General features: G+C 39.1%; 1 protein-coding gene across 1 annotated transcript in view; it reads right to left on the bottom strand.

Annotated features, from left to right (window-relative positions):
• Positions 1–2,651, bottom strand: part of STAG1 (stromal antigen 1) — a 327,523-nt gene extending 324,872 nt beyond the window's left edge. Inside the window, exon 1 of the mRNA XM_031663744.1 lies at positions 2,608–2,651. Within this exon, the coding sequence (XP_031519604.1) occupies positions 2,608–2,636 (29 nt within the window). The 5' untranslated portion in view covers positions 2,637–2,651. The remainder of the gene's footprint in view (positions 1–2,607) is intronic.
• Positions 2,652–24,034: the final 21,383 nt, after the last annotated feature.

The raw sequence follows: 24,034 nt of genomic DNA, 5'->3' as shown, positions 1-24,034 counted from the left end.
TTCTGAGGCCTCCCCAGCCATGCCATGAGTCAACTAAACCTCTTATATTTATAAATTACCCAGTTCCTGGTAGTTCTTTATAGCAGTGTGAACATGGAATAATACACACAGTGAAGAGAAAAAAACCTAATTCTGAACATGACTTAGCAGGTACCGATATGATATTGTTCCTCCCTACTCACAGTTTATCTCATGTCACTCTCCATCCCCAGTGCTGGAGGAAAAAAAAAGCCGGGGACAGTTGGGGGAGGCTTTATTTCAGGCCTTCAAACATATCTCAGGGTCCTTGCATGACATAATCTCATCTGGTCTCCCTTCTTCTTCCCCTAAACCCCACTACAGACCTCAATTCAACTGTCTCTTCCTCAGAAAACTAGACTAAACAAAGGCATGTATTAAAATTCTCATAATACCTACTTTTCCTTCACAGCACCAATGATAGTTCAGAACTATGTATTTGTGATTATTTTATTTATATCTATCTTTACAAGCTTCTTGGCAAAAAGAACTAAGTCTGTTCTACATGTTGTATCTACCCAGAACCTAGTATACTTCCAGGAATATAAAAATGTAGTAAATGATAATGTTTTGACAATGCTTAACAGTAAACAGCACTAAGGTCACAAATCCATCAGCAATTATAATATCTAAGTAAGCCAAGAAATAATAAGGATAAGCACTAGAGTGGTCTTTATAGCGTCTACATGTTAAAAACCAAAATTAGACATCTCAGTTTAACCAAGAGTACTGTCTTCGGCTGACAGATCTAAACCAGAGCTCATTTACCCAGCTCCCAGATCACCACTGTCCAGTACCCACAAACATATTACAGATTTACATTTTTCTGAAAAAAATTCACTTACAAAGCATGATACATTAGATATCATAATGTTAATACAAACTCATGTAATACAACTTCAATTTAAATATGACCTCTATTTCATATTTTATCAAAGAGCTATTAAAGGCCTGACTAATACCCAACAGTGTCCTAGCAGTAGGACATACAAAAATAAGGCCTACAATGCAGTTTAGGAGATGGGTCAGAAAAAAAAAGAGATGGTTATAAAATGTTACATTAAGTACTTTGCTGGAGGCATAACACCTGAGCTAAGACTTAAATAGATAGTGGCTTGGCCAGGTAAGGGCAGAAGTGCGTAAGTACAAAGAAAAGAAAGAAAATACTATAGGGGGAACTCCAAACTTAAATATCACATAAATATGGTATTTATACCATATTAATATATGTTCATATATATATATGATATCAAGCTCAGGTCCAGGGGTAAAAAAGAAATAAGTAGGCAGAAATAAATTTTATCTCCCATATGTCGGGGAAAGGACAGGAGGACAGTATTGATGGTTTCTCAAGCAGTTTAAAGAAATATGGATAGCTTTTTGTCTTAGAATGTTGGAAGGGAAAAAAGAAGACCAAGAGATCAAACACAGGTTCTCTCTTGAAAATAAGGTATGTAAATGAATTGAGCAGCAATAATATATATAAATAACTGCTTAAAGTGCTCATCACTTTTATTATATCTAAACCATTGCTATCATAGAGAATCAAAGTATGCAGATTCCCGATTTGCATCATGATAAAAGCTATGAAAGGAATAATATCTCCCATTCCTGCGATCATATTTCCCAAAATAGTCTCAATTCTAAATCTGGCCAGTCACACTGACTCATGCATGTAATCCCGGCACTTTGGGAGGCTGAGGCGAGCAGACCACCTGAGGTCAGGAGTTCAAGACAAGCCTGGCCAACATAGTGAAACCTCGTCTCTACTAAAAATACAAAAATTAGCCGGGCATGGTGGCACGTGCCTGTAATCCCACCCACTCAGGAGGATGAGGCAGGAGAATCGCTTGAACCTGGAAGGCGGAGGTAGCAGTGAGCCGAGATCGTACCACTGTGCTCCAGCCTGGGCAACAGTGGGAAATTCCATCTCAAAAGAAAATAAAAAATAAGTTCCAATTCTAAATCTTTCCTATAACTCCAACAAATCTAATGGGATGCCATCAAAAATGTCAACTGGCATATCCCTTAGACTTATTCTGGTAGCCAGAATACCTCAACAATCTCAATCTAAGGAAAAAGAAAGAATCATAATAAAGGAGCTAGAAGCAAGCAGAGAGGGGACAGAGAAGGAGTACGGTATAAGATAGGGGACACCAAACTATTTTTTGTAAATGGTCAAACTAAATATTTTAGGCTTTCCTGACAATACTATCACTGTCACAACTTGTAATACAAAGTAGTCATAAACAGTATATAAAGGAATAAGTGCGGCTCTCATCCAAAATTTTATTTTGCAAAAAGAGACAACATGCCAGATTTGGCCCATGGGCCACAGTCTGCTGACTCCTGATATAGGACATTAACATTTTTTTGTTGACTATCAGAAAACATGTTGACAGTTCAATAGCAAAAGCCATGAATGGATATGGTAATTACACACCCTACTACTACTCAGACTGCAAACATATTGTCCCAGTATCAAAGAACATATTTGAAATGTCTCATCAAAGATAGCATTTTCATAAAGAAATAAGTGGCCCAAAATTTTCCTTAAAAAATAAAAAAAAAGAAAATTACAATACTTACTGCAACACTGGTAATTCTGAAGTAATCATTGCTGGAGAGGTCCTTTCACAATGCAGCAAAATAATCAAGTGCTGTACAACTCAAAAACTTTTAAAACAACCTCAAAGGCAATCCTGTCAATTAAAAAAAAGAAATTACTTTAAAATAAAATGGGGATGACAGAATTCATAAACTACAATCAATCCACACCATTACCAGTGATCACATTACTTGGCATTTACCCAAATGAGCTTAGAACTAATGTCCACAGATGTTTATAGCAGTTTTATTCATGACTGCCAAACCTTGGAAGAACCATGATATTCTCACTAAGTAAATGAATAAACTATGCACATCCTCACAATGAAATATTATTTGGCATTAAAATTAGCTTGAAAGCCTTAAAAACGCATGAAGGAACCTTAAATACATATTATTAAGAAAGAAGCCAATCTGAAAAGGATACATACTGCATGATTCCAACCATATGACATTTTGGAAAAGGCAAAACTATGGAGACAGTAAACGAATTGGTGGGCCGGGCGCGGCGGCTCACGCCTGTAATCGCAGCACTTTGGGAGGCCAAGGCGGACGGATCACAAGGTCAGGAGATCGAGATCATCCTGGCTAAAACGGTGAAACCCCGTCTCTACCAAAAATACAAAAAATTAGCCAGGTGCGGTGATGGGCGCCTGTAGTTCCAGCTACTCAGGAGGCTGAGGCCGGAGAATGGCGTGAACCCGGGAGGCAGAGTTTGCAGTGAGCCGAGATCACACCACTGCACTCCAGTCTGGGCGATAGAGCAAGACTCCGACTCCATCTCAAAAAAAACAAAAGAATACCTGGTAACTAAATACCTAGTAATTAGTGGATGGAAGGGATAAACATGCTATCACAGAAGATTTTTAGGGCAGTGAAACATGTATAATGATGGATGTGTCATTACAGATTTGTAAAAACAGAGTCCAAAATCAGCAAGACACTAACAGCAACAGTCAACCCTAATTTATTTTTCTTATTTTTTAAAGTTTTATTATACTTTAAGTTCTAGGGTACATGTGCACAACGTGCAGGTTTGTTACATATGTATACATGTCCCACGTTGGTGTACTGCATCCATTAACTCATCATTTACATTAGGTATATCACCTAATGCTATCCCTCCCCTTCCCCCAACCCCATGGCAGGCACTGGTATGTGATGTTCCCCTTCCTGTGTCCAAGTGCTCTCATTGTTCAATTCCCACCTATGAGTGAGAACATGCGGTGTTTGGTTTTCTGTTCTTGTGATAGTTTGCTGAGAATGATGATTTCCAGCTGCATCCATGTCCCCACAAAGGACATGAACTTATCCTTTTTTATGGCTGCATAATATTCCATGGTGTATATGTGCCACTTTTTCTTAATCCAGTCTGTCACTGAGGGACATTTCGGTTGTTTCCAAGTCTTTGCTATTTGTGAACATTGCCACAATAAACATACGTGTGCATGTGTCATTATAGCAGCGTGATTTATAATCCTGTGGGTACATACCCAGTAACGAGATGACTGGGACAAATGGTATTTCTAGTTCTAGATCCTTGAGGAATCGCCACAATGTCTTCCACAATGGTTGAACTAGTTTACAGTCCCACCAACAGTGTAAAAGTGTTCCTATTTCTCCACATCCTCTCCAGCACCTGTTGTTTCCTGACTTTTTAATGATCGCCATTCTAACTGGTGTGAGATGGTATCTCATTGTGGTTTTGATTTCCATTTCTCTGTTCGCGAGTGATGATGAGCATTTTTTCATGTGTCTGTTGGCTGCATAAATGTCTTGTTTTGAGAAGGGTCCGTTCATATCCTTCGCCCACTTTGTGATGGGGTTGTTTTTTTTCTTGTAAATTTGTTTGAGTTCTCTGCAGATTCTGGATATTAGCGCTTTGTCAGATAAGTACATTGCAAAAATTTTCTCCCATTCTGTAGGTTGCCTGTTCACTCTGATGGTAGTTTCTTTTACTGTGCAGAAGGTCTTCAGTTTAATTAGATCCCATTTGTCAATTCTGGCTTTTGTTGCCATTGCTTTTGGTGGTTTAGTCATGAAGTCCTTGCCCATGCCTATGTCCTGAATGGTATTGCCTAGGTTTTCTTCTAGGATTTTTATGGTTTCAGGTCTAACATTTAAGTCTCTAATCCATTCTGAATTAATTTTCATGTAAGGTGTAAGGAAGAGATCCAGTTTCAGCTTTCTATTTATGGCTAGCCAGTTTTCCCAGCACCATTTATTAAATAGGGAATCCTTTCCCCATTTCTTGTTTTTGTCAGGTTTCTCAAAGATCAGATGGTTGCAGATGTGTGGTATTATTTCTGAGGGCTCTCTTTTGTTCCATAGGTCTATATCTCCATTTTGGTAGCAGTACCATGCTGTTTTGGTTACTGTAGCCTTGTAGTATAGTTTGAAGTCAGGTAGCATGATGCCTCTAGGTTTTTCTTTTGCCTTAAGATTGTTATGGCAATGAGGGCTCCTTGTTGGTTCCATATGAACTTTAAAGTAGCTTTTTTCCAATTCTGTGAAGAAAGTCATTGGTAGCTTCATGGGAATGGCACTGAATCTACAAATTACTTTGGGCACTATGGCCATTTTCACAATACTGATTCTTCCCATCCATGAGCATGGAATGTTCTTCCATTTATTTGTGTCCTCTTTTATTTCATTAAGCAGTGGTTTGTAGTTCTCCTTGAAGAGGTCCTTCACTTCCTTTGTAAGTTGGATTCTAGGTATTTTATTCTCTTTGAAGCAATTGTGAATGGGAGTTCACTCATGATTTGGCTCTCTGTTTGTCTGTTGCTGGTGTATAAGAACGCTTGTGATTTCTGCACATTGATTTTGTATCCTGAGATTTTGCTGAAGTTGCTTATCAAGGAGATTTTGGGATGAGATGATGGGGTTTTCTAAACAGACAATCATGTCATCTGCAAATAGGGACAATTTGACTTCCTCTTTTCCTAATTAAATACCCTTTTTTTCTTTCTCCCGCCTGATTGCCCTGGCCAGAAATTCCAACACTATGTTGAATAGCAGTGGTGAGAGAGGGCATCCCTGTCTTGTGCCAGTTTTCAAAGGGAATGTTTCCAGTTTTTACCCATTCAGTATGATACTGGCTGTGGGTGTGTCATACATAGCTCTTATTATTTTGAGATACGTTCCATCAATACCGAATTTATTGAGAGTTTTTAGCATGAAGGGCTGTTGAATTTTGTCAAAGGCCTTCTCTGCATCTATTGAGATAATCATGTGGTTTTTGTCTTTGGTTCTGTGTATATGCTGGATTACATTTCTTGATTTGAGTACGTTGAACCAGCCTTGCTAGTTTCACCACTTGATCATGGTGGATAAGCTTTTTGACGTGCTGCTGGATTCGGCTTCCCAGTATTTTACTGATTTTTCCATCGATGTTCATCAGGGATATTGGTCAAAAATTCTCTTTTTTTCTTGTGTCTCTGTCAGGCTTTGGTATCAGGATGATGTTAGCCTCATAAAACGAGTTAGGGAGGATTCCCTCTTTTTCTATTGATTGGAATAGTTTCAGAAGAAATAGTACCAGCTCCTCTTTGTACCTCTGGTAGAATTCAGCTATGAAACTGTCTGGTCCTGGACTATTTTTGGTTTGTAGGCTATTAATTACTGCCTCAATTTCAGAACTTGTTACTGGTCTATTCAGGGATTCAACTGGTTTAGTCTTCCTGGTTGAGCCTTGGGAGAGTGTATGTGTCCATGAATTTATCCATTTCTTCTAGGTTTCCTAGTTTATCTGTGTAGAGGTGTTTATAATATTCTCTGATGATAGTTTTAGGCGGTTCCAAGATGGCCGAATAGAAACAGCTCCAGGCTACAGCTCCCAGTGTGAGTGACACAGAAGACGGGTGATTTCTGCATTTCCAACTGACGTACCAGGTTCATCTCACAGGGGCGTGTTGGGCAGTGGGTGCAGGACAGTGAGTGCAGCCCACCGAGCGATTGCCGAAGCAGGGCGAGGAATCGCCTCACCCGGGAAGTGCAAGAGGTAAGGGAATTACCTTTCCTAGCCAAGGAAAATCGTGACTCACAGCACCTGGAAAATCGGGTCACTCCCACCCTAATAGTGCGCTTTTCCAAGGGTCTTAGCAAACAGCACACCAGGAGATTATATCCCATACCTGGCTCGGAGGGTCCCACGACCATGGGGCCTCCCTCATTGCTAGCACAGCAGACTGAGATCTAACTGCAAGGTGGCAGCAAGGCTGGCAGAAGGGCGTCCGCCATTGCTGAGGCTTGACTAGGTAAACAAAGTGGCCAGGAAGCTCGACCTGGGTGGAGCCCACCACAGCTCAAGAAGGCCTGCCTGACTCTGTAGACTCCACCTCTGGGGACAGGGCAGAGCCAAACAAAAGGCAGCAGAAACCTCTGCAGATTTAAATGTCCCTGTCTGACAGCTTTGAAGAGAGTAGTGGTTCTCCCAGTACCAAGTTTGAGATTTCAGAACCGACAGACTGCCTCCTCAAGTGGGTCCCTGACCCCTGAGTAGCCTAACCAGGAGGCACCCCCTAGTAAGGGCAGAGTGACACCTCACACAGCCAGGAACCCCTCTGAGAAAAAGCTTCCAGAGGAACAATCAGACAGCAACATTTGCTGTTCAGTAATACTCACTCTTCTGCAGCCTCCGCTGCTGATACCCAGCCAAACAGTATCTGGAGCAGATCTCCAGCAAACTCCAACAGATCTGCAGCTGAGAGGGTCCTGACTGTTAGAAGGAAAACTAACAAACAGAAAGGACATCCACACCAAAACCCCATCTGTACGTCACCATCATCAAAGACCAAAGATAGATAAAACCACAAAGATGGGGAAAAAACAGAGCAGAAAAGCTGAAAATTCTAAAAATCAGAGCGCCTCTCCCCCTCCACAGGAATGCAGCTCCTCACCAGCAATGGAACAAAGCTGGACGGCGAATGACTTTGACAAGTTGAGAGAAGAAGGCTTCACTTGATCAAACCTCTCCGAGCTAAAAGAGGAAGTTCAAACCCATCGCAAAGAAGCTGAAAACCTTGAAAAAAGATTTGACAAATGGCTAACTAGAATAATCAATGTAGAGAAGTCCTTAAATGACCTGATAGAGCTGAAAACCATGGCACAAGACTACGTGACAAATGCACAAGCTTCATTAACCGATTAAATAACCTGGAAGAAAGGGTATCAATGATTGAAGATCAAATAAATGAAGCGAGAAGAGAAGTGTAAAGAAGAAAGAGTAAAAATAAATGAACAAAGCCTCCAAGAAATATGGGACTATGTGAAATGACCAAATCTAAGTCTGATTGGTGTCCCTGAAAGTGATGGGGAGAATGGAACCAAGTTGGAAAACACTCTGCAGGATATTATCCAGGAGAACTTCCCCAACCTAGCAAGGCAGGCCAACATTCAAATTCAGGAAATACAGAGAACGCCACAAAGATACTCCTCAAGAAGAGCAACTCCAAAACACATAATTGTCAGATTCACCAAGGTTGATATTCAGGAAAAAAAGTTAAGGGCAGCCAGAGAGAAAGGTCAGGTTACCCACAAAGGGAAACCCATTAGACTAACAAGCAGATCTCTCGGCAGAAACTCTACAAGCCAGAAGAGAGTGGGGGCCAATATTCAACATTCTTAAAGAAAAGAATTTTCAACCCAGAATTTCATATCCAGTCAAACTAAGTTTCATAAGTGAAGGAGAAAGAAAATCCTTTATAGACAAACAAATGCTGAGAGATTCTGTCACCACCAGGCCTGCCCTATTAGAGCTCCTGAAGGAAGCACTAAACATGGAAAGGAACAACCGGTACCAGCCACTGCAAACACATGCCAAAATGTAAAGTCCACTGATGCTAGGAAGAAACTGCATCAACTAACGAGCAAAATAACCAGCTAACATCATAATGACAGGATCAATAACAATATTAACCTTAAATGTAAATGGGCAAAATGCTCCAATTAAAAGACGGAGACTGGCAAACTGAATAAAGGGTCAAGACCCATTAGTTTGCTGTATTCAGGAGACCCCTCTCACATGCAGAGACACACATAGGCTCAAAATAAAGGGATAGAGGAAGATCTGCCAAGCAAATGGAAAACAAAAAGAAGGCAGGGGTTGCAATCCTAGTCTCTGATAAAATAGACTTTACACCAACAAAGATCAAGAGACAAAGAAGACCATTACATAATGGTAAAGGGATCAATTCAACAAGAAGAGCTAGCTATCCTAAATACATATGCACCTAATACAGGAGCACCCAGATTCATAAAGCAAGTCCTTAGAGACTTACAAAGAGACTTAAAGACTCCCATACAATAATAATGGGACACTTTAGCACCCCACTGTCAACATCAGACAGATCAACGAGACAGAAAGTTAACAAGGATATCCAGGAATTGAACTCAGCTCTGCACCAAGCCGACCTAATAGACATCTACAGAACTCTCCACCCCAAATCAACACAATATACATTCTTCTCAGCACCACATCGCACTTATTCCAAAATTGACCACATAGTTGGAAGTAAAGCACTCCTCAGCAAATGTACAAGAACAGAAATTATAACAAACTGTCTCTCAGACCACATTGCAATCAAACTAGAACTCAGGATTAAGAAACTCACTCAAAACTAATTAACTACATGGAAACTGAACAACCTGCTCCTGAATGACTACTGGGTACATGACAAAATGAAGGCAGAAATAAAGACGTTCTTTGAAACAAATGAGAACAAAGATACAACATACCTGAATCTCTGGGACACATTTAAAGCAGAGTGCAGAGGGAAATTTATAGCACTAAATGCCCACAAGAGAAAGCAGGAAAGATCTAAAATTGACACCCTAACATCACAATTAAAAGAATTAGAGAAGCAAGAGCAAACACATTCAAAAGCTAGCAGAAGATAAGAAATAACTAACATCAGAGCAGAACTGAAGGAGACAGAGACACAAAAAACCCTTCAAAAAAATCAATGAATCCAGGACCTGGTTTTTTGAAAAGATCAACAAAATTCATAGACTACTAGCAAGACGAATAAAGAAGAGAAGAATCAAATAGACACAATAAAAAAAGATAAAGGGGATATCACAACCCTAACTTAAAGTAGCATCTTGGGGTGATAATGACTTGTCATACAGGTTGATCAGCTGTTAAAAAATGTTCTACTCTAATGCAGGATGTTGACAGTACGGTAGGCTGAGCAAGTGTAGGGACAGAGAATGTAAGTACACACTCTATACTCTTCCTTCAAATTTGCTGTGAACCTACAATGGCTCTAAAAAACATAAAGTCTCATATTTTTTAAAAGCAGGGATAGTAGGACCTAACAGTCCACAATAGGCCGTTATACAGTATCAAATGGAATAACATAGGTATAGTTAGAATTACAGACAGAAAGACAAAGTACAAGGCAGAACAAATATTTGATAAGATAATGGGGAAGAATGTTCAAAAAATCACGTAAGATGTCAAAACAAATGTAAGATCAGAGAATTCCCAAGCAGAATACAACAAAATACACAAACTGCTAAAAACCAGAGTTAAAAGGAAACTTCAAAAGGAAGCTAAAGAAATAGGATACAGAAAGATACAGAAAGACAAAGATTAGTATCAGACTTCCTATTGGAAACTATGTAAGTTCAAAGACAATGGAGTAACAGCTTTAAAGTGCTGACAGGAAAAAAAAAAAAAGTAAACCCTGAATTACATACCAAGTGATAACCTTTTGAGAAAATGAAAGGAGTGATATCATGGGAAATCGTTTATTAGAAACTTGAAGAATAAGCCTCTCCAATGAAACAACACTTGGATTGACAAAAACTGACCAAAATCAACTTTTACAGAATTCCTGAATCTAATAAAACTTACAAAAGGAGGAGTGCTTAACAAAGAAGCTGCAAAATTCGGTTAGAAGGCACTATAGTGTCTTTTGCATACTTGCCTATCATCGCCCATTCCCCAACTCAACAGTGTCAATGGGGACAGCAGATTAAACTCTTGGTGCAGCTTGCTGGTACCTGTGGAAGCAATATCAACCTCCGTCTCAAAAATGATAGCTGTGCATTTTGAAGAGATTCCCAGCCGGCATCTGTTGAGAGGATTTAAATATATATACTACAAATAAGCTCTCTGAGGTAAGAGACAGCATACAAGACAAGCAGCAATGTGTAAAGCCTCAGAATAAAGAGTCTAAGAAGGAAGATATGTTAGGGACTAAGGGCTTTGAAAGACTCCCATATATTCGAGGGCATTCAAGGTGCTACACACATGCCCAGGGCTAAAAGCATGGTGAGAGGAGACCTGAGAGAAGCATAGGCTTGCACCTCTAATTTATCTTTGAGCTCTGTGCAACCAGAAGATGAAGACTAAGGCCAAGCTGCAAACAGTCAGACTATTTATTGCAAAAATATTTCAATAAAGAACCTATCTTCAAATACCCACAGAGGGTTTTTCCTCCCTTTTTGGTGCCAATTCTTTAGGTAAATCTGTCAGGTTACTGGTTTGACCACCAAGATGAAAAATGTCAGTGTCCACACATGACAAGAAAGAAGTCTTGGCAAAAGTAGTTTGGGGGGGGGGGGGAATCACTAAATAAACAGATGATGACAACTTTTAACAGTCAGTAAAATCAAACAGGGCATGGAAAAGGTGAAAGAATGATTCCCAGAGTGAAAACATTTTAATATTCAAAATGTCCATTTTTTTTAATGTTAATTTTAGAATTTGTTCAGCAGGCTTTCCAGTTTTTGCCAGAAAGTATCCCCCGCCCGAAAATAAAAATTTTAAAATGTGATCACTGAAGTAAAAAAGGCAGTAGGATGACATAACTAAAGTGCTGAAAGAAAAAAACCATCAAAAAAGAACTTTATAACCAGTAAAACTATCCCTCAATGGAGAAATTAAGACATTCATAGAAAAATAAGAGCAAAAGGAATTTGTCCCTACATATGCCCTACAAGAAATGCTAAAGGGAAGCCAGACATGGTGGCTCACGCCTGTAATCCCAGCACTTTGGGAGGCTGAGGGGGGCGGATCACTTGAGGTCAGGAGCTCCAGACCACCCTGGCCATCGTGGTGAATGAAACCCCATCTCCACTAAAAATACAAAAATTGGCCAGGTGTGGTGGCGGATGCCTGTAATTCCAGCTACATGGGAGGCTGGGGCAGGACAACCACTTGAACTCGGAAGGCAGAGGTTGCAGTGAGCCGAGATTTGCGCCACTGCACTCCAACCTGGGCAACAGAGCAAAAGACCCCGTATCAAAAAAAAAAAAAAAAAGCAGCAGGGGGGAGCGGTGGATATTATAGCTAGGCAAGAGGATCAATGGAGGCCAGGAGTTTGAGACCAGCCCAGGCAGAATATAGAGAGACTCTTATCTCTACAAAAAATTTAAAAACTGGCCAGGCACAGTAGCCCACACTTATAATCCCAGTACTCTGGGAGGCTGAGGCTGGCGAAATCACTTGAGGTCAAGGGCTTAAGACCAGACTGGCCAACATGGTGAAACCCTATCTCTACTAACAAAAAAAAAAAATTAGCCAGACATGGTGGCGGGCACCTGAAGTCCCAGCTACTCAGGAGGCTGAAGCAGGAGAATCACTTGAACCCAGGAGGCAGAGGTTGCAGTAAGCCAAGATCGTACCACTACACTACAGCCTGAGTGACAGAGTAAGACCCTGTTTCAAAAAATAATAAATAAATAAATATTAAACATTTTTAAAAAGGAAAAAATTTTATAGCTAACCAGGTGTGGTGGCACACACCTGTGGTTCCAGCTACTCTATTTGAGAGGCTGAGGTGGGAGGATCACTTGAGCCCAGGAGGTTGAGGCTACAGTGGGCCATGATTGGGCCACTACACTCCAGCCTGGGTGACAGAGACCCTGTTTCAGCCCCTAAAACAAATAAACAAATAAAAAACCAGGGCACCATATAATGGCGGGGGATCCCCAATTCATTTCATTAAAAAGATATAAAAAATCATAAAGTTATACACCCTTAACAGAATCTCAAAATATATATTTTAAAAAAACAGAGAAATTAGAATACTTTGAGATAAATGAAACAAAAACACAATATATCAAAATGTATGGGATGCAGCAAAAGCAGTGCTCAAAGGAAAATACAGTTGTAAAACTCAACATTTTAGGGGAAAAAAAAAAAAAAGCTCAAATAAATGACCTAATTCTACAACTGAAGAAAAAAAATACAAAGAGCAAAGTAAGCCCAAAGGCAGCAAACTGAAGGAATTAATCAAAATTAGTGCACAGAAAAACTATATTGAGATTAGAAAAACAATACAATCAATAAAACCACAAGTTTGTTGTTGGAAAAGGCAAACAAAATTGACTTATCTTTAGATAAAATGCCTTTTAAAAAAAGGGAGAAGGGGCAAGAGAATAAGGTAAACAACATATGCCCACAAATTTAGTAACACACTAAATGGACAAACCATCAAAACTGGCTCAAAAAACACAAACAATGTGAAAAGAACTATACCAGGACACTGAATCAGTTATCAAAAACCTCCCCACAAAGAAAAGCCCAGGACCAGAAACATGGTTTAAAAAGAATTAACATCAATCTTCCAAAAACAGACAAGAAGGAACTCTCTCTAATTCATTCTATGAGGCATTTCTGTAATACCAAACTATACAAAAACATTACAAGAAAATTACACATCAATATCTCTAGTAAACATATATGCAAAAATCCTCAACAGAGACATCAGCAAATCAAAACACACAATGTGTACAAAGAATTCTACATGAGGACCAAGTGGGATTTATCTCAGTCATGCAAGGCTGGTTCAACACTCAAAAATCAATTAATGTAATACATCACATCAAGAGCTAAAAAAGAAAAACTACATGATCATATCAAAAGACAAAGGAAAAGCACTTCACAAAATCCAACACCCATTCATAATACTCTCACTAAATGTGAAATACAGGGGAACATCCTCAGCTTGACAAAAAACATCTCCAAAATGCTGCAGCTAACATCACATGTAATGGAGAGAAACTCAAAGCTTTTCCAGTTAAACTAAGAAAAAGGCTAGGAAGCTATTCTCAACCACTCCTTTTTCACAGCATACTGGAAATCCTGGCTAATGCGAAAAGAGAAAAAAATAAAAGCTACATAGCTTAGGAAAGAAGAAATAAAACTTTTTTTATTTCCAGATGACAAAACTGTCTATATAGAAAATTTGAAAGAACTGACGAAGGCAAAATAAAACAACTCTTGGAACGAATAAGCTGTTATATAGCAAGGTTTCAAGATAAAAGGCTATTATATAAAAGTCAATCACTTACCTGTAGACTAGCAATGAACAAATAGAATTTTAAATGAAAAACATACTATCGTTTGCATTCACATCAATGAATTAAATTATTAGGTGTAAATCCAACAAAATATGTAGAATCTATATAAGAAAAACAATAAAAATTGTAGTGTAAGAAATCCAGAGGCCGGGCGCTTGTAATCCCAGCACTCTGGGAGGCTGAGGTAGATGGATCACCTGAGGTCCTCAGGAGTTCGAGACCAGACTGGCCAACATGGTGAAACCCCATCTCTACTAAAAACACAAAAAATAGCCAGCCGTGGTGGTACGCGCCTGTAGTCTCAGCTACTCGGGAGGCTAAGGCAGGAGAACTGCTTGAATCTGGGAGGCGGAGGTTGCAGTGAGCCGAGATTGTGCCACTGCACTCCAGCCTGGGCGACAGAGCAAGACTCATCTCAAAAAAAAAGAAATCCAGAAATAACAAAACAAACAAGAAAAGAGAGATTCTATGTTTGCGGTTAAAAATATTTAATTTTTTTTTCTCCTGCCTCGGCCTCCTGAGTAACTGGGATTACAGGCGTGTGCCACCACGCCTGGCAAATTTTTGTATTTTTAGTAGAGACTGAGTTTTCGCCATTCACAGCTTCTTTCAACTAATCTTTGACAAAGCAGCAAAAGCAATATGCTGGAGAAAAGCCTTTTCAACAAATGATGTCAGAATAACTGGACAGCTAAAAGAAAACTATATAGTTTTATCTAATATATATACATAAAATCTAACATACATAGAGTAGATTCAAATATATGTATACAAATATACATACAGTATGTATATTTATCTAATATACATGCAGACCTCATACCTTTCACTAAAATTAACTCAAAATGGATCAAAGCCCTAAATGCCAAAGAGAAAACCATAAAACTTTTAAGGGTAACATAGTAGAAACTCCAAGGCCAGGCGCAGTGGCTCATGCCTGTAATCCCAGCACTTTGGGAGGCTGCGATGGGGGCATCACTTGAGGCCAGGAGTTCTAGACCAGCCAGGTCAATATAGTGAGACCCTATCTCTTTTTAAAAAAAAAAAAAAAAAACTGCTCTGCGAAAGACACTGTGGCAAATAAGCATATAAAAAGATATTCTACATTATGTGTCATTAGGAAACTGCAAATTAAAATGAGATACTACCGCACACCTACAAGCCAAAATACTACCACCACCAAATGCTGGCAAGGATGTGGAGTAACAGGAACTCTCATTCATTTCTGGTGAAAATGGAAAATAGTATAGGCACTTTGGAAGCCATTTTTTGTATTCTTACAAAATAAACATACTCTTACTATACAATCCAGCAACTGTTCTCCTTGTTATTTACCCAAAGGAGTTGAAAACTTGAAAACCTGCACACAAATGCTTATAGCAGTTTTATTCATAACTGCTAAAACCTGGAGGCAACCATGATGCCCTTCAGTGGGTGAATGGATAAACTGAGATATATCCAGACAACATAATATTCTTTAGCACTAAAAAGAAATGAGCTGTCAAGCCATAAAAAGACATGGAGGAATCTTTAAGTGCATATTAATACGTAAAAGAAAAATCTGAAAAAGATACATACTGTATGATTCCAACACTATGGCATTCTAGAAAAGGCAAAACTATGAAGATCAGTGATTACCAGGGCTAGGGGGGATAAACAGGCAGAGTACAAAAGATTTTAAGGGCAGTGAAATTATTAATACTATAATGGTGGATACATATGCTACAAACAATGAGAGGAAGAAAAAACGATGCAAATAGAACTGCTAGCCTGATCATTACATAGTACAACACTGTTTCATAAATGCTTACTAACTGAATCAAAATATGGGCTTAAGGGGCAGTAGTACCTGAAGCAGTTTATTTCTAATTACATGCAGTTTTATTCGTGAAGTACAAAGTCCTCTTCTTTAATCGCAGGAATTCACTATTCAGGTAAAGATTAATATGTCATTAATTCAAGCCTTCTATCATTCCTAAAATTTTACCTGACCTTTCTTAAAGAATCTCTTAGTAGGCCAGGTGTGGTGGCTCACGCCTGTAATCCCAGCACTTTGGGAGGCCGAGGCAGGAGGATCACCTGAGGTCAGGAGTTTGAGACCAGCCTGGGCAACATAGTAAAACCCCGTCTCTACTAAAAACACAAAAAAATTAGCCGGGCGTGGTGACAGGCGCCTGTAATCCCAGCTACTCAGGAGGCTGAGGCAGGAGAATCACTTGAACCCAGAAGGCAGAGATTGCAGTGAGCCGAGACCACGCTATTGCACTCCAGCCTGGACACCAAGAAACTCTGTCTCAAAAAATATATATATATCTTAGCCACATATACACACACAGACATACAATGCAGGTGGCGTAGTAGGGTACCACATGATTTGCTAAGCGAATCAAAAATTATAACTATGACAATGTTATTTGTGAAGCCACTTTTCAACAGTTTCTGTAAGTGGTACTCCATCTACACAGAGGAGATAGACTCGTTTACTATTGTTAATGGAATTTAACTATTTTACTCATGTTTACATCAAATTAAGCACATTAATGGAAAACTTTTTGTCCAATATAACATAAACAAATACACATTAAGTCTTAACGTCAACCATGGGTTCTTGGAAACAGAGAGTTAAAGCAAAATGACATGTAACAAAACCAATTTAAGCACAGGCTAATTGATATAAACAATAATTAAGTTCCTATAGCATACTTCTGGTCACAAAAAATTCAGCAAACTTCCAAATAAACACCAAAACGTTTAAAATATTAAACACTAAAATAAATGTAAGCTTTACATATATTTAAGAAAGATTAATTTTAACAAGTCAGATAGTTATTTACCCAACTATTCCAGTTCAGAATCGCAGGTGGCCAGAGCCTATCCCAGCAGCTCAGGGAGCAAGGCAAGAACAAACCCTGGACAGGTCATCATTCCATCACACAGGGCACTCACATACATACCCAAACTACTCATACTAGGACAATTTAGACATGTCAATTAACATAACATGTACATGTCTGGTATGTGGAAGAAAACCAGAGTACCCATAGGAAAAAAACCCACATGGACATGGGGAAAATGTGCAAACTCCACACAATGGCTCCAGCAAGGAATCTATTTTTCTTTCCCTCATCATTAACAAAATGTTATTTGACAGCCTACTATATACTTAAATTCTCTGTAGTATAAAGATTTAAGTAGCAATCAAAAGTTCCAAACTCTTTTCCCAGTAAAATTTAGCCTATAAGTGAGACAGATTTTGTAGCTCTTTTAGCGAACAAAAAGAATGCCAAAAATAAAATTGGATATTCCAAGTTGCAGAGCAATTCACACTAAAAGATAAATAAGTAGGCAACATTAAGACTCAAGAAAGAGAGGAGTAATAAATCTTTTGAAAATATCAATCTAAAAACTCTCAAATATTAAGCAGACAGAAGGATATTTTAAGCCAAAACTGAATGTGCTCAATAGGACAGCGATAAAGATCATTGGCAACAACAGGTTAGATCATTATTCTGCTCCTTCTCTCTGAATGTTGTACTGTGAAAGACTATTTTAAAAATATCTTGGTAACATAAGCCTTAAAATCAGAAGGAAATATAAGAGTAATTCAAGAGTCTGGGTTCTGGGGCTCAATCACCTGAGATCTTATACCAGGTATTCTACTTTCTAGCTTTGTAACTCACTATGCCTAAGTATTCTCATACATCAAACAGGAATTTTAAAAAGAAGCCATATAGCATACAGTTATTGTGGTGACTGGAAGAGTACCTGCAACTCTTGAATTAATATTAATTCATAGCTACAAGAGGAAGACAAAAGCATAAAGGAATGTAAGTTCCATGAGGGAAGGTATTCTTTGTCCTTTTTGTTCACCTCCATATATGTGTGAACACATTTTTTTTTTTTTTTTAAAAGATGGGAGGTCTTGCTCTGTAGTCCAGGTTGGAGTGCAGTGGGGCAATTCATAGCTCCCTGCAGCCTCCAACTCCTGGGTCCAAGTGATCCTGGCCTCAGCCTCCCAAGTAGCTGGGACCAAGTACGCGCCACTATGCCTGGCTGATTTTTTAAAAACTTTTTGTAGAAACAGGGTCTCACTTTGTTACCCAGGCTGCACTTCTTTTTTTTCCAAGACAGAGTTTTGCTCTTGTTGCCCAAGCTGGAGTACAATGGCATGATCTCGGCTCACTGAAACCTCTGCCTCCCAGATTCAACCAATTCTCCTGCCTCAGCCTCCCACGTAGCTGAGATTACAATCACCCACCACCACGCCCAGCTAATTTTTTGTATTTTTAGTAGAGAAAGGGTTTCACCATGTTTGCCAGACTGTTCTCGAACTCCTGACCTCAGGTGATCCGCCCCCCTCAGCCTCCCAAAGTGCTGGGATTATAGGTGTAAGCCACTATGCCCAGCCTCATTTCTATATTCTTAATTCTTGAAACCTAGTAAACAATTGTTGAATTAAAAATGTGTGTGTGTATATGTGCTTACGGATATATTTATTTTTAAGGAGAGTACACAAAATTAAAAAGAAGGAAAGCTCTTAGAGTTAGCAAATTAATCAAAATTAGCAGCTTTCCTTTAAAAAACAAAAAAACAGGGCTGGGCGCAGTAGCCAGCGCCTGAAATCCCAGCACTTTGGGAGGCCTAGGCAGGCAGATCACCCGAGGTCAGGAGTTCAAGACTAGCCTGGCCAACAGGATGAAATCCTGTCTCTGCTAAAAGTAAAAAATTAACTGGGCATGGTGGCATGCGCCTGTAATCCTAACTACTCGGGAAGCTGAGGTGGGAGAATTACTTGAACCCAGGAGGCGGAGGCTACAGTGAGCCGGGATCACGCCACTGAACTTCAGCCTGGGCGACAGAGGGAGACTCCATCCGTTTCTAAATAAACAAATCTATGTTATTGATTGGATTGCTCTAAATTTAAAGAGCAGTAAAAATGTCACAGTCTTTAAAACAGCTAACAAGTAAAAATGAACCTCAAGACAATTAACTTGCCTTATCCTAAATCACCCCGGTAACTTGCCTTACCCTAAATACATGAGAGAATGCTCACACACATACACACACCTTTCTGTCAAAATTACAAGAATTTATGTTCCCATGCATATTATAAGAAAAGTGAGTCTGGGCAACATAAGTAAGACCCCTATCTCAAAAAAAGATTTAAAAAAAAAAAAAGGGGCCTTGTAGTCCCAGCTACTCTATTCCAGAAGCTGAGGTGGGAAGATCACTTGAGGCGAGGAGGTCAAGGATGCAGTGAGCCATGATTGGACCACTATCTTCCAGCCTGGATGACAGAGCAAGACCCCGTCACCAAAAAGAAAAAAGGAAAGTAAATTATTTATGATTTTTAAAAACTACAATTTTCCCCAAATTCAAATAACCACTATCACTCAACCTCTTTCCAGTTAAAAATTACATGCTTTTAAATATTTTACAAATCAATCTACATGCTCATAGAAATAAGAATTGTGTGACAACTAATAGCTTCATTAGGAAAAGCATATCACTAGTTTAGTGGCTGTACATAAGGAACAACAAAAATATTCCGAAAATGTCCTCTGGCTTAAGAAAATAAATATCAACTATTGAAGAGATCCTAAAAGAATTAACAGTACTTATGAGAAAGTCGTCTTTTATAAATACAATAAAACCTTACCAAAATAAGTCTGTATAGCCCCATGATTTTCATACAGAAATCATTTCAAGCGTTCATATAAACAAACATTGGCACTACCATAGTCCTAAGAAAAAAGTTACAAAATTTAACAAAAACACACATAGTGTTTTTAATATGGTAAAGAAAACATCACTGAAGACCAGTCTTTCTATTTTCAATTTCCTTTAAACTATGTATGTGTGTGAAAAGTATACATGTATATATTAAACCCACTGAATGAAATGTTCCATAAACACTAAAATTCCTCCCACAATTTATAACTCAAGCTTAAAGGCCTTCCTTATCTAATCAACCCCCTTTCCCCATAATTACTACAAAAATCACTCACAAAAACCTTTAAGTTTTTGAAGAAAGAATATGTACCTATTGAGTTTGATGATGAAATGAAAAATTCTCTGGGACCACAATGCAGAAGAAATGAGTTCTTAATAAATTCTATGGCTAAATGAATGTTTTAAAATGAGGTCCAAATCAAATCAAAGATATAAAGTTGTAGTAGTTCATTATTTCCTTGATTCATTTAGGGAAAGTTTTAACAAAAAATTCTGAACAAATACTGTTTATTGAAAAATAAAGTGTCTAATTTTGTGTGGTTACTTTAAATCCAAAGGGAGCTACTTGTAAGTTCTTCTCAAAACCACTGTTCCACCATTAGATAACTTTTTTTATTTTTTAATTTTTTTTTTTAGACGGAGTCTCGCTCTGTCCCCAGGCTGGAGTGCAAGAGCATGATCTCGGCTTACTGCAACCTCCACCTCCTGGGCTCAAGCGATTCTCCTGCCTCAGCCTCCTGAGTAGTTGGGATTACAGGGGCCCGCCACCATGCCCAGCTAATTTTTGTATTTTTAGTAGAGACAGGGTTTTGCCATGTTGGTCAGGCTGGTCTCCAACTCCTGACCTCAGGCGAACCGCCCACCTCAGCCTCCCAAAGTGCTCGGATTACACGCATGAGCCTCCGTGCCTGGCCTGTTTTGTTGTTTTTCTTGAGACAGAGTCTTGCTCTGCCACCCAGGTTGGAGTGCAGTGGTGAGATCTTGGCTCGCTGCAACCTGTGCCTCCTGGGTTCAAGCAATTCTCCTGCCTCAGCCTCCCAAGTAGTTGGGATTACAGGCGCCCGCCCCACCATGCCCGGTTAATTTTTTTATTTTTAGTAGAGACAGGGTTTTGCCATGTTGCTCAGGCTTGTCTCAAACTCCTGACCTCAGGTGATCTGCCCGCCTTGGCCTCCCAAAGTGCTGGGATTACAGGTGTGAGCCACTGCACCCGGCGCCATTAAGTAACATTTTATCTGAAAACCTGAAAGCTCTTCCACATCTTGAACACTGCTATAATTAGAGAAACCTCATGATTTTCATATAAATATGAAACTATAATGGATCCTAACATAATACAAGAGTTGTCTAAGAGTTTTTACAGATACAAATAACTGAATGAAAAATGGGGGAGAAGAGAAAGAGTCTTCTTCAAGTAGAATAAATAAATATAGACAAAACGACAGAAATAAGAAAATCACCATTTGAGGAACATCACAATATTTTTTCAGATGAGAATCAATAATGAATACTAATGGGCGAAAGCACAGTAACTCCAGGAAATCCTTTTCTAAAAACCTATTGAAAGAACTTATGCAGAATATCAAAGTTATCTCCCCACAGGAAACTAATTATAAAGAGGAAAATGGTAATGTTATAGTGAAGAAACCCAGCAGACCCCTCCATAACCAACTGATTACAGTTAACACTAACAGTGAGACATATTAACAGGGGCCTCCTAACACGATAAACAAAGGACACTACTATATTTCTTTAGCATTCTTGCCAAAAATGTATAACCTGAATTTAATCACAAGTATAATCAGATAAACCCAAACTGAGGGATATTCTACAAAATAACTGGCCAGTATTCTTCAAAAGTGTCAAGATCATGAAACAGTAAGGCCAAGGAACTGTCCCTGATTAGAGGAGAGGCATAAAAACTAAACTCAATGTGTGATCATACACTGGATCGTGCACCCGAAAAAGGGACTTTAGTAGGATAACTGATGACATCTGAATAAGGTCTACATTTTAATTAATAGCATATCAGTGATTTTTTCAGGTTTTGACAACTACTATGGTTATGTAAGATATTGGCAGTTGGGGAAGCTAGGTGAGGGGTACAGGGTTGAAAATCTCTGTGCTATTTTTACAACTTTATTTCAGAAGAGAAGGAATAGAACCCAAACTAACACCAAACTCTACACTAACATACAACTCAATAAAAGATCTAAGGACATGAAGAAAAAGAGGTGAGGTACTTTATCAAATGACCTTCCAACTTTCTCCCCAAGGTTCAAAACATTTCTTTACTCTTAGTCATTCACTTACAAAAGTTTGGCATTAGCGCTATGTAAGTTCCCCTTCCAACTCCTAGTCCATGGAATTCTATGGAACACATACTGTGCAACAGACAGAATTTCTTTTTTGTTTTGTTTTGTTTTGTTTTGTTGTTTTTTGAGACAGAGTCTTGCTCTGTCACCCAGACTGGAGTACTGTAGCGCAATCTTGGCTCACTGCAACCTCTGCCTCCTGGGTTCATGCAATTCTCCTGCCTCAGACTCCCAAATAGTTGGGATTACAGACATGCACCACCACTCCCAGATAATTTTTAAATTTTTAGTAGAGACGGGGTTTCACCATGTTGGTCAGGCCGGTCTCAAACTTCTGACCTCAAGTGATCCACCCAGCTCGGCCTCCCAACATGCTGTGATCACAAGCGTGAGCCACTGCACCTGGCCCAGAATTTCAAACAATCCCTGATGGGCAAAAAAAGAAACTGTCTGATAAAACCAGGTAATTCTGTATGGGAATAATTTCTCCCTTTATCTTTTATTCTTATACCTTGCACTTCCAAGGCTCTTCCCTTGTATTAGTTTCCTAGGGCTGCTGTAACAATACACAAAAAACTAGATGGCTTTGAACAACAGAAATTCATTCTCACGGTTCTGGAAGCTAGAAGTCCACAATCAAGGTGTTGGCAGGGCCATGCTCTCCCTGAAGCCTCTAGGGGAGGATCCTCTCTGGACTTGTTCCAGCTTCTGGTAATCCCAGATGTTCCTTGGCTTGTTGGAGCATTAAATCTAATCTCTGCCTCCATCTTCACATGGCCATCTTCCCTCTGTGTGTCTCTGTGTCATCACATTGTATTCTCTTCCCTGTGTCTCTATTTTTTCTTCTTATAAAGACACCAGTCATATTGGATTAGGGCCCACACTAACTGCCTATGAGCTTGTGTTAACTTAATTACATCTGCAAATATTCTACTTCCAAGTAAGGTTGCATTCATAGGTATAGGAATTAAGATTTCAACGTATCTATTCGGGCGACACAAAACACAAATACAACACCTCTCTACTATATAAAAGCATTGTTTTGAAATTATTTATTCAACATCATTTTAAGAAGTGTTTATGAAGCAACTCCTCTATGCTAGGCACCATTCTAATTAGCTACAAACAATGGCAAATAAATTAGATGAAATTCCTGTACTAAGAAGTTGCTATTTCTAGTTCATAGAATCAGACAATAAAGAGATAAACATGAGAGTTTTCAGATGAGAAGTTCTATGAGGTGATAAATTACTTCAAAAGGATGGTCTTATACTTTCTAAGGAGGTGACACTTCAGCTAAGATTTGAGGGACATGCAAGTGTAATGACCAAGGTAGAAGGCTGGAGTAGAACAACTATTCCTTTTGTTTGTTTGTTTTGAGAAAGAGCCTGGTTCTGTCGCCCAGGCTGGAGTGCAACAGCGCAATCTCAGCTCACTGCAACTTCTGCCTCCTAGGCTCATGCAATCCTCCCAACCTCACCCTCCCAAGTAGCTGGGACTACAGGGGCACACCATCACACCTGGCTACTTTTTGTATTTTTTGTAGAGATGGGGTTTTGCCATGTTGCCCAACCTGGTCTCAAACTCCTGAGCTCAAGCGATCCGCCTGCCTCAGCCTCCCAAAGTGCTGGGATTATAGGTATGAGCCACTGCGCCTAGTCTAAATGATATTCTTGACAATGGAGGAAAGATGTTTGTTTACTTAAGTAATATGACCAAGTAGCAAAGGTATAGACAGTTTACAATTGACTAGACCTATCAACCTTAAAATTATGTGATTTACAAACAATTATTTTCAAAGAATCATCAATTTTGCACATCAAAGTTCCACACTTATTTTTTTAATATTACACCATTTCAACTGTGGCTAAATTTGTACAGACCACAATCATGTTGTGAGCATCTGCTTATCACAAACCTTGAGTTCCGAAGGATACAGTAAAACACACCATTAACTTAGTGTAGGCTAAGTCATGACAATGTACTTCTATAATAGGAAACTGTGGTAGTTATTATGCAGTAGCATATTTACTATTAAATATTAT

Source organism: Papio anubis, chromosome 2, assembly GCF_008728515.1.
Source record: "Papio anubis isolate 15944 chromosome 2, Panubis1.0, whole genome shotgun sequence".
In the NCBI taxonomy this organism is placed as follows: domain Eukaryota; kingdom Metazoa; phylum Chordata; class Mammalia; order Primates; family Cercopithecidae; genus Papio; species Papio anubis.
Note: the sequence above shows the minus strand (reverse complement) of the source record. Positions and strands in the feature narration are given on the sequence as shown.